At 38.4% G+C, this 12,432-nt stretch overlaps 1 protein-coding gene across 7 annotated transcripts in view; it reads right to left on the reverse strand.

Annotated features, from left to right (window-relative positions):
* Positions 1 to 7,440: 7,440 nt before the first annotated feature.
* LYPD6B (LY6/PLAUR domain containing 6B) overlaps positions 7,441 to 12,432 on the reverse strand; it is a 55,260-nt gene continuing 50,268 nt past the window's right edge. For all 7 annotated transcript variants that reach the window (XM_054830707.1, XM_054830705.1, XM_054830703.1 and 4 more), the window contains one exon: positions 7,441 to 11,496. In XM_054830707.1, the coding sequence (XP_054686682.1) occupies positions 11,332 to 11,496 (165 nt within the window). In that variant the 3' untranslated portion in view covers positions 7,441 to 11,331. The remainder of the gene's footprint in view (positions 11,497 to 12,432) is intronic.

Below are 12,432 nucleotides of genomic sequence, written 5' to 3' on the forward strand. Positions count from 1 at the left end.
TATGCTTTTCCCTAGGTGTCTGGTAAGACCAGAGTCTAAGGGGTTGTTCTACAAGGCTTTAAGGACCAGAAGTATCAATGGATGAAAACCCAAGATATAAGGTCATAAAACCTACAAAGAGATTAACCTGTAATTAACACTAGGGCAGGAATGATTTAAAGCTAAATGCTTACCTACATCAGCCACAGTAATAATTAACTTCCTGACAGAATTATAAGCCATTACAGTCCTTCACAATTGCCCTAAAAAGTTAAATATTCATGCAGACTTTCTTCCTTTAAGACTTCAAGTTGAGATGACAAGATGTTCCCCAACCCAGTAAGCCATCAAGAACCACGCAGGCTGGAAGAGACCTCCGGAGGTTATCCAGCCCAGCCGCTGGCGTGAAGCAGAGCCAGAGTGCAAGGGAAGGGCTCGTTCTCCAAAACTTTCTTCCTGTAAAGACAACAGTTTCTTAATCTGGTTCAGACTCTGGTTCAGCAGATGACACGACTACTTATGGAAACTGAAACAGGTACAGAGTCAACGGCATCGAGTTCATATATCTCCCACGTCACCGTCTGCAGCCATACCCTGCTCACCTCAGAGATCAGCTCCGTTAGCTTTGGCAGACCGTGTTTAACCAAAAGCCAAGATAAATATATTGGAGAACTTCTGAATCAAATGGCGGGGGTGAAAAAGAAAAAAGGGAGGGGCATTTTATTTAAACATGCTTTATTGTGTTTCTACGGCACGAATGCACCCATTTACAGTTTCAGAGGAGGCAGAAGAAAAGTGGCAATCAGCTGAAGGAAACAAAAAATTAGGTTGAAGTAAACCCTCTAAAACTTGCCTGCAAATGCACAAATTAGTTTAGGCATGGGTTTATAATAAAATAATATTCCTTTAAAAACAAGCAAACAGGTTTTCTGTGAACAATTGTTGCTTGTACTTCTAAATAATTTAGTAAAAAAATCCTGTAAGAAGCCAAAGTTGAAAGAGTAGAGGACACTTTGCTTTTAAAAGTAACAGTCATTATCAGCTCCTGGTATCTCGATGGGGTTTTCTGAAAAAAATTTTTTTTTTTTTTTTTTTTTCCCAATTCAATCTATTCTTTCTATTTACTCTAGTGTAAAGTAGCAGAAAATTTCCTGGCAGGCAGCAAGAGATGATATTTTCTAAAGACTAAAGACAAACTGGTAAACAATCGTGAACAATACCACAACAGAAAAGCTCATTAGTAAAATACGGCTTCCATGAGAAGGATTTTTATTTTTCTTTAAACGAACTTGAGTAAGTGCCAATACACACACAATAACTACTGCCCTCTTGAACCAAACGGTGACCCTCAAATGACTGGGTGTTACGGATTTGCATACGCATTATCCCAGCAGTTCAGGCAGTAAAAGTCCTAAGGCACCAATTAATATTCGAATCTTTTGCATACCTATATTCCTTTTTTCAGAAAAGCAGTTTTATTCTCCCCACCGTTTCTTGTCCCTGACAAATCCCAGCACCATTTAACAAGATGGAAGTGAACCACGAACAGGAGCAGGCTTTGCAACAGTTTCAATAATCTCTTCTAATTCAAGTCCCATATTCTCCTTTAAGGCAAAATAATTTTCTGATAAAAAGCAAACAAACAAAACAAACCCAAAAAACCAAACTGCCAAAAACCCCACCGATGTTCTGTTCTGACCCAAGAACAAAGAGAGAAAAAATTAATTCCAGGAATTCCTTCTTACTGACACCTTCCACGGGCTGCTTTCCAGACTAGAGGAATGATGTCCCAGTTCGGGGGGTTCTGCAGGGAAAACTCATTAATATAATGTTCTCCATGAGACATTTCTAAAAAATTTGATTTACGGCCAATATGAGCTGACTAACTATGCATGACAAGTGCCCTCTAAAACTAAATGAAAGCATTTGCGCTCAGCGCAGTTCCTAATCCATTACAGTAATGAATTTTCTACTGTCAGGTATTCAAGATTGAACTCTAGTACTGCTCATGGACAACGTCTTCCCAAGGTTCTGCGAAAAGCACGTTTCCCGATTCCTGGAAGGTTACTGGCATTCATGAAAAAAATAATGCATAGTTGCAAGAATACTTCCATATTATCTCCATTGCTGAGTTTAGCAAAGCAAAATATTATGGATATTCTCTCCCTACATCAGGAGATACAATAGGCAAAGCAAGTGAATAGGCATTATTCCAGGGGTTTTCAGCGCTAACTACATGAAACGTAAAGTCGACTCAGTAATAGAAGAAATGTATCAGATATTTAATATTGGAGGGAAGCGCTTTTAAAGTATTTGTCCTTCACAGAAATAATAACACTATGATTTTCTGGATTTTAAATATCTGCACACTTTGGATCTTGGGCTTAAATCATCTCACCATTAGACAAGATTACCACAAGATTATTTGGGCAGAGCTGCTGTGCTTCAGCCCGACAGCCTACCTATATCAGCATTAATTTTCAAATGGAGATGAGTCCTGACAAGACGTATGCTGTCAGTCGTGAGCACATTGGGCTGGTTTGTGTCACTGAGGTCTAACAGAACGCAGGACACACTGCATGTTCTCTGATAAAACACTTGTGACCTCATTTAGTTCAACAGCGACAGACACAGCAGTGGTTTAAAATTCCAGAGCAGCCTGTAACAATGATACATCTATCTTTATGGAATAAGTGTTAACAGAAAACAATGGAAAAAACCAAACAACAAAACCCCCAGCATCTTTAATTGCTCTTTGTTTGGCTTCTTTACTTTTTCTGTATGACTTTTACTCAATCACAAATGTCACTATAATCTTCAAAAGAGGACTGTGAGTATTCAGTCTTTCAACTCCTCACTCAAGAGCTCATGAGCTTCCAATGAATTAATTTATGTACTCCATGTTGTAACCTCCGCTGATCTGTGTGATCCCCAGCTGCAGACCCCAAATACTTGTACAGTCTATTCCCTTCAACAGAGATTTTGTCTTTTTCACGTCTTTCAACCGCCCAGGCTGGTTTGATATTCCATCTCCCTAAAATGGGAGTGGGTTGAGGCACCCACTGCTTCTCACGCCTGCTATTACCATAAGTTCAAACACAACCAACCAACAAAAACCAAAAAAACCCCCCAAACCTCAAAAACCCAAACCAATTTTTTTTGTTTTGTTTTTTTAAATTTTCTTCTGTGCACACCATTCTGAAAGGACAAGGGCAGGAGGGAAGGAGGGAGTGCTTTGCACATCATATAAATGACATCCCAAAAGAAGCGTTGGGGGGAAAAGGCTGAGAAGTTTGGGAAACACGAGAGCTCCAAACGTGACAGAATGTGGAGGGACAAGAAGGGCCTGGCAAGAAGAGACATGGCCAGTTTTCAGGCAAGAATCACAGCCTGCAAAACAATAGCTACAAGCTGGAGATGTTGAGGAAGAGCTTCAAATTCACCTCTGAAAATAATGTAATTTTGGTCACATTTTCTAGAATTTGCTGCTTTCAGATTACTTCATTTTTTTTCCCTGAAATCAACCCAGTTTCTAAACTTCTAAGGATTTCCTGCACCATTAATCTTATTAACATTAAAGTAAGCCATATGTCTGATTTTTGTTATTTCTTAAAACTCCGTCTAGTCAGATCCATGCAGCATTTCAACAGTGACGACCATTAGGCTTTTACTTTATTAGAAAGCCTTTGTTTTGCCACTTTGGCTATCATTTCACAGGCCGACTTTCCAACAAAACTTTTCAATTGAACAATTAAATGAGCACATATATCGTCTGCAGCCGATCTTATTTATAGTCACTGGGTCTTTTTAAAAGTCCTTCCTAATGATCACATCACCATGACTAATCTCCAGCATAATTTACTGCGGGCCAATATATATATTTTTCTCTTACTTTATCAAAGCAATAATATGAATTACTTAATTGCACAGCAACACCTGCATGTGAGCAATGACTCTATAGATATATATATATGTGCATGCACTAGTTAAAGTCCTAGTCCTACTATGGTAAAAATCCCACCAACTTCAATGGAACAAGGCATTCGTTCACAGTATTTATGACATTCCCAGTATTTAAGACGTTCCCAGGTCATGAAAAACAAAGCTTTTCCAATCACATCTCATGAAACCATTTCTGTATCATATGGTTCCACAGGAGTATTTTCTTTTTTCCATAGTTAAACAGAGAAGAAACTGCTTATCAGGCTGGCAATACTAGCCCATCAAAGAAGAAAGCAAACCCAAAAAATGTATTTCATGATTGATTTCCCAGTGATCCGTACTCCATCTGCATTCAGCGAGGGGAAAAATAAATAAGATTAGAAGTATCACTATACATACAGAAATATCTATTCTGCCCCTTAAGAAAATAAAGTAGCTGTAGTGTGTTATAACCGTTTAGATATGCACAAGTTACTCTACAGGCATGAATGTCAGCAGACAGAAAGAAAAGCCAAGCGTTTGCGAAATATCAGAACGATACCCAACATTATAAGCATTATAAGCCAAAACTGCAAGGAAGCAGGGGGACAGTCCGCTACTTAGGACTCTGGCTGTAGCTCAGGAGAGAGGTCGTCATTCCTAATATATACCTTCGGAATAAGTGATGGGAGAAATTCAGCCACAAAAATCTTCAAGGCAGCATTTACTTCATTCCTCTCACCTCAAAGTGCCTCTAGAACCTCGAGCAAGTCTTTCAAACCCTCGCTCTAAAATGAGGATAATACACTCCCGCGCTCTCAAGAGGTAAAAAATGGAGTAAGAATGCTCCGAGGACCTCTCTGTGATGGATGCTACATTAACGCACGCTTGAATGGTAACCAAAAAGAAAGATGGACAGAAAGAAAAATCAGGGCCAGTGTAGTTTCTGGTACAAAATCAGAATTATATGAAGAATCAAGGCTGGAAGGACCCTCTGAAGGTCTCTGGCGCAAGCATTCTGCTGCAAGCACGGCTAACTTATCCAGTTTAGTTCTGAAAAATCCTTCTGGCTCCCTGTTCCAGGACTTAACTGATCTCACCGGGAAGAATTTTTTCCTCATGTCTACTCGTAGTTTTTGCATTCTGAAAAATTATTTTCTCCCTGTAGTTCACAATAACGAATACAAGTGGCAACGTTCATTTCTGATTATTCCCACAAAAGAAAAAAAAATAAAATCTAAAGAATGCAATATGTTTAAAAGAGACACCAAGCCATATTTTGCTATAAAGAGTACATTTAAACTTACGGGTTATCAGCTGGCTGTAAAAACAAGTCAAACTGACAAATTCTATCAATTGATTTGAAAATACATAGCTACGACCACAAGTTGGAGTTTATTGTTATTCTTCCTTCTGTTCATGACAGACTTTCAGATTTTATAATTCCTTTGTGGTTTGGCCACAAATTAAAAGTGAACAGTTTGGGATCAACTGTTTTCATCCTTCATTTAATACGGGTGTACTGCGGGGACCTTATTCTTAACAAATTCTTTGAATCCCAGCCAAAACCGGGCATGGGAAAGCCTAAGACCAATAAAGAAGTGCTGTTTGTAACGAGTTTGTGGGATGTAGCCATGTGCAAGAGATTATTTTTTTCTTTTTTTTTCCAGAGTGGGGGGAATATACAATGGAATCTGTGAAACTACAACCACGAGAAAACACTATGACAATTTGTAACACCTAAACTATACATACTTTCTTCAAATGACGTGACATGTTTTGTATTAATTCAGTGAAAAACATTACATTCTACCTTGTCATTCACTTATTTTTCACCTTACTTAACATTGTGTTTATCCCACCTCCACTCACATAGTATTTTCTATTTAACACAGTACATTCTGCCACAGCATTCCCGTTCCAGAACGGCACCATATCACCCTGGTTACAGTGGCAGAGTTCAAAGGGCAGAGATTACAAAACCCCCTAACAATAAATGCTCAGAGTGGGTCAAATTAACACAAGTGAACTGTGCAATGTGACTTTAAACCCCTACACAACAACGTTACCTTTCTTCTGGCATTAATTTATTAAAACGTTAAACATCTACAGTTTTCCCTCCTTTAAAAGCAGCTTCTTAACACAGTACTGACAATGACGTTAAAAATCACCATGCAATTTAAGCAAAGATAATTAACTGTGAATACTAATTATATTCATTCTTTCACGTTCTCCAACCCTCTCTCCCAAACCTATAGCTGTTTTTCTGCATCTCCTCGATTTCTTGAGGACAACAGCAGAACAGACGATAAGAAAAGTTCAAACAAAAGACCAGACATGTACTTTCTGCAGAGAGATAATACAGAGATAATACAGACTAATTAGTTACCTGGTTTCTTCGTTAGCTGAAAACGGAGGAGATACGAAGGCCAGGCTGCTGGCCTTGCTTTCTTACTTTGAAACACCTGCAAAAAGCAAACCCTGTAAAAAATCACGCACTGCTTACAGGGCTTCTTCCAGAGTCAAGTGAAGTCAAACAAACAAATATTTTCTATAAAAATGGCTTTATGCTCCAAAATAGATAGATTTTTTATTTTTTTTAATCTTAATCTTCTTTTGATGTTATGTGCTACATAAATCTGAAATTGGCATTTTGTCCTGTTTAAATGAGTTGACTGTGTGCTGCTCATTTCCTTAATTTGGAATTTCCACCTTTACCTGGACTTCAATTCTTCTGTTAAATTGAGATGCCAGTATAGAAGCACATATCCTGCTTTGAAACTTTTCTGATTAAATGCAATAGTAGAAGTTTATTTCCACTTGAGTGCTACAAAACTATACTTAAAATCACTTTAGTAATGATTACAGCAATCATGTTTTCAGAAATGCAAATGAAATCTAGTTTTCTTCTTGCCTTTTAAATGCCTCCGGGCACAGCGTGTCTCCATCAGGACAAATTGCCCTCCAAGAAGGGAGGATCGGCATCGGTAAAGATTCCTGAAGCCGCTGCTGGGAAAAGTCAAAGCAGATGAAATTATAAACCCTACTGAAGCCATGACAGAATTTAATTTAAACTAAGATTTTCCTAGCCTTTCCTTAGCTGTCGCAGGAGTTTAACAAGCAGTTATGCATAGACATGCACACATACATTATCCATAGTGGTACTGGACAGGACTTAGATGTACCTGTGATCTTTTCTTCAACGGAGCTACATCTGCAATGTAAAGCTACATTTACATTGCTCCACCGTATAATGTAAAGCCAGGAAAGAAGGGTGACTCTCAATTAGAGTGAATTTCTAGTGTCTATCAGAGGAGAAAGAGTGGCAGAATCTGCCCTCAGTGCAATTTCAGCTCAACAAGTTCCCCAGTGCCAACAACTCATCTCATCTTAAGCAGCAAAAAGATTTTTATCTTTTTCACCACAAACATTTTCCACCAGCAAATATTTTAATACTTTTAATTAAAAGTGCCATTTCTGGAAAAGATTTAAAACAGTAACACAGCAGTAAGAAAGCATCATACAAACCAACGCTGAATAGTGAAGAAGTTTTTCTGTATTTAAACTTGTAAAAATAAATCTTCTACAGACTGTCCAGTGCAATGTAAAAAAAAAAATTAAAAAAAAATCATTACACACATGTATCATAAAACATTTATCTTTCCTCAACTGCACAAACTGGAAGCTGGATGTACACAGAAGTATTAGCAAATGCATTTCCCTTCTGCATGTAAAGTTATGGATGTGAGATTATGGACGTGCATTTACACAAACAGCATTTCCAAAGTTGCATGGCTAATTTAGGCACAAACAAGTCATACATAGTTACATTACAACATCTGTGAACCAAAACTGAGATGCCTGGAATACAAACATTACGGAGTGCCTGAGGATTATTTTTCTCAAATCAAACAATACTCTTGTAAGTTCTTCAGTAAGAACTTCAGACAGAAGTACTTCTTCAGACTGAAGAGAAAATATAGCTGATACGTGAATATTTAATAAAAGACGAGCATTATACCATAAATTAATGTCAAGATTGCCTAGGCAGTCAATCATTAGTCGTGCCAAAAATATGCACTCTGGTGAATTTTAGCACTATTTGCTCTAATAATCAGCACACATTGCTTTTCCTACGAAGTTAGCATTTAACATTTACATTTAAATAAAATGTAAGCAGAAGCATACAGGTCTTTACATACATAAAAAGCAGCAAAGGGTAAAATTGATATCCACTCTTAAATTCCATATTTCTTCAGCCAAGTGACTATTTGTGCAGCAATAACATTTCATTAACAGCTTTTGCATATTCATTTTTCTAGGAACAATAGTCCTAAACTTTGCAATAACAAAGGTATTGATGCATCAAGATGACTAGAACTCATCCTTAATATTCTCCACTATTGGAATTCTATTATGCTAAAAAATAAACCTTTGGCAACACCAAATCCTTTCATATATCCAGGTTGCTGTCTTTATTGTTAATTTTTAAAAAATGACAATTAAAATCAAGCATACTATTTTGGCACTTCAGTGGAATGCTTCAATTTTTATTTCTTTTATTCCAAACAATTGTTTACCTAATGCATTATTTAAATCACGAGCAGATTTCTTAACTTGTCAGTATGGCAAACAGTAAAAAAAATAATTCAGTTCAACCAAGAAAAACAAAGACACAGAGACCTCCCCTCCCAAAAGGTCTTTTGGCAGTTGCAGAGAACCTGCAGCCCATTTCCTCCGCCTGAGCCCTCCCTCCGGGCAGCTCCCCAGGGTCTCCCTGGCACTCCCAAATGCTCTGGAACGGCATTTGCAGTGTAAACAAATGTCAGCACTTAGATTATTGTAAATTATTTACAGTAAACTCATATAAGACTATAGGGTACTTTAAGGCCTTGTTAAGATTGCAATAATTATTCCCAGAAGCTGAATTATGGCAGCACCTAGTGCTCAGAGGCAAAACCAGGAAAAATACCCCAAAACATGGAAGACAACTTGCTTCCCCTTTACTAAGGAATTCCCCGTTGAGCAGAGAGCAAACCTTGAATGATTTTCCTCCAAAGAAAAAAGTTCAAGTAACCTGTAGATCATGTAACAAAAAGATGATATTTAACGATGAAAAACATCGAATGTGCTTGTTACTACATCTGACACCAAGATTAATATATAGATATGTTTTCTTGGGATGATCACTGAACAAAGGAAAAATATCCTCAGCATCCTGGCCTGTTGGATGGCAGGGCAATGGTCATCAACCCAGAGCCTGGAAAACCTGGGCTTAGACACCAAAAACTTTTTTGTATTAGCAAGGAAAAAGTGTTTCCATCCAATTTTTGTAGCTACGCAATCGCTTGTCAACAAATCACAGAGTGGCTTTTAGATGTATTTATATATTCTAAAAATATTGTGTAGGCAGTTTTAGAATGTAAACAAAACCAAAAACATTGCAAAGCGTTTTTCAACTGCTAGTCTAAATACATTTATTGACATAAAATAGCAAATAATTAAGCCAAAATTTATGTAAAAAAATCCAAATTTAGAGTTACCTGAATTTTTCTCAGAACAGTTTTGAATCTCTTTTTAAGAGTAAGTTTTAATGATCCGTCCTTCCTGAAAAATATTCCAACAATCATAATTTTAACCATCTCATTCAAGATGAGAAAAAGCCACTAGAAAAAGATCGGACCAATCTATCTTATTCGTAATCGTATCAGTATATTCATAAATGAATAAACCAGTTTAGAAAAAGTGAAATGCAATTCTTCAACCTTGCTAGGTCAAATCCTCAGCTGTGCTGCAATATCTTCAGCCGTCAGAGAAACTTTATGAAAACGGTGGGGAGCTGGAAGGAAACACAACTGGGCGAAAGGAGCAGCCAAAACTTGTTAGGATTTTAGATCACATAAAGCCATACCGAGAAGTCACATAACATCAGTACCTGCTGGGCTCTACGATCGGGGGTTTGCAGTGCAAAGAACGTGTGCATTAACGAAGTAACCAGTGCAAAGAATGTCTGCATTAACGAAGTAACCAGTGCAGACGCCGTAAGTCTGACCTCTTAAAGACTGTGTTTAGGCCAGTCTGTAAGAGCTCGATCTATCAGAGCCCTGGAAAGCACAGGTCTGCGCTAGAAGGTGTGAGAGTTCACACAAGCAACTTATCTATGCTGGTCTGCATCACATTACAAAGGAAAACAAAGAAAGTTTTAGTACTTCTAACTGTAATCTCAGCTCTACTATTTGTCAAATTTGCAACCGTTCATCTAATTGAAGAACAGTCATCTAAATGATAAGGAGTCAAATGCAAATAAATCATATTAAACTTCTGAATATTGTGATGAAAAAAAGAATCTTGGCCCAAACTTTTCGAAAGGAGGTGGCAAAGCTACGTAACAATGATGTCCAGAGGTCTGGGATATCCAACAGTGCTGACTTACAAGTTGAAGATCCATCAAGGACCGTAACATTTCTGGGAGAAACTTCTGCAAATCAAGAGAGAATAGCAGTACAGAGAACAGAAGCAGTACACTTCTCTCCTTACTTAGACCAAGTGCCCACTTACAACGGTTATGACAACGTAGCTCCTTGACCGCAGCTGCAATTTCAAAGTCATGGTACTACCACCACTTCGAACAATATCACAAAGACAAAGATTCAGCTGAGGTGAGACTCTATTGCAAAAAAATAATCCCTTTGAGGGAGTGGGGAAGAATTCTGACACAGGTGCTCAAACAGTTCATCATTTTTAGACAGAAATTCTACATAATTTCGCACTGGTTTAAACTCTGAGTGTGAGACCACATTTTACAGAAAGGAAAGATATAAGTATTATGTTGTATTATTTCTAGTAGAAATGATAGCTCTGATCAAAACAGAAAAAAATTCTCTCATATATGTTCTCTATGAAAACCATACATGTTCTCTGTGAACACCATAACTAAAGATAAGCTTAAGTACACCTGTTGATCATGACAAGAAACTCCGTGTTATTTATGCACAATGAAAAACAGTTTAAAAACATTTTCCATTGAGATACCTGTTGGCACATCGTCCATCAAAAGTTCCTTTTTATCTCACCTGGGAAAGTGATTGTCTACAGACACTTTTCTCACATGCCAAGCATATGTGCATTTTCATCATAAAATAGTGAACTATAATAACTTGAGTTCACCCACTGCCTAGTCAGCCAGCAGGCTGTTGAGTGGTTGTTTGTTTGGTTTTTTTTTTTAAATACTGCAGGCCACATGAAATATCTTCACTAAAATATCCAAGGACTTCATGGTGTACGCATGTCTTTCCACTGTCCCCTTACATTTTATGTAATAAGAAATATGAGCGATTTCTCCTTGCACATATTGAACCAATCTTCTTACAGCTTCTTCTAACCCCCAGAAAGGTCGACTCGCTCAAGCAGATGTAACAGGAGTATGCTGCATCACGACAACGCAATCATCACGGCCGATACAAGCACTGCAATGTTGACTGTCCGCCTGTTGCCATCCGACGTTCTCCGGGCATGCAATACAGCAAATACCGCATTTGTGTGATTGGTTGGTATTTCTACATTGCAAATCATGCCTTCACAGCAAGAAACACATTCCTGTTGAGAAAAAGGAGATCACTGGACATAGAGGAATTCAGCAGTGGCTTTTAGAGATGTAGGTTCTTTCAACTGATTAGCTGTAACCTTTGCAAACAGACTCTTCGCTTCCCCCCGGCAGCCTGACCCAGGGCAGCAGTGGAGCATGTATGCTACAACTTCTCTTTCAAACCACGCACCTCAGCCTTCCTGGAGGAACTCATCACCTAGTGCTGTCACTAGGCTTCAAAACTGTGATGTGATGCAATACAGCCACGTTAGCTGTACTGATCAGCTCACTAACATTGTAGAAAATAGAGAATGCTTTCCACCACTCTCCCCTTCTAACACATGAGCTAAAAGCATGCATTTGAATGTTTCAAGCTTCACCTTTTCAAGCTAAAAATTCTGATGGCAAAAACTCTGTTCTCATTCATTTTTCCCCTCAAGCTTTTGTATTCAGTGTAGCTTTGCAGGCTGAACTTCAGACTTTCTTTTTCAGTTTTCTAGTGCCACAGAACCACTGACATAGCTGATTTTCAGAAGGAAATCTGAAAATAATTTTCCTTAATTGACATTCCGTACTAGAAAAGCCAAGAGAATGCCACATTTTGTCTAATCCAAAGGCACGAGAACTCTTGTAAGATAAAATGCAGCAGAAGGCAGGCTGTATACTCATTCCATGCCCTCAGTCCACCAAAACCTGCTGAAATCAATGGAAGTCGATTCAGGTAACATACAGATCCTTTTATGTTTACCGTGGATGTTGTCTGTTCCATTGCTGGTGTCTGAAATCTTTCACGTTAAAAATAACTGAGAGAATTGGGGTTGTTCAGCCTGGAGAAGAGAAGGCTCCGGGGAGACCTTAGAGCCCCTTCCAGTCCCTGAAGGGGCTCCAGGAAAGCTGGAGAGGGGCTGGTGACAAGGGCAGGGAGTGACAGGCCAAGGGGAATGGCC

Source organism: Grus americana, chromosome 6 (genome assembly GCF_028858705.1).
Source record: "Grus americana isolate bGruAme1 chromosome 6, bGruAme1.mat, whole genome shotgun sequence".
NCBI classification, from domain to species: domain Eukaryota; kingdom Metazoa; phylum Chordata; class Aves; order Gruiformes; family Gruidae; genus Grus; species Grus americana.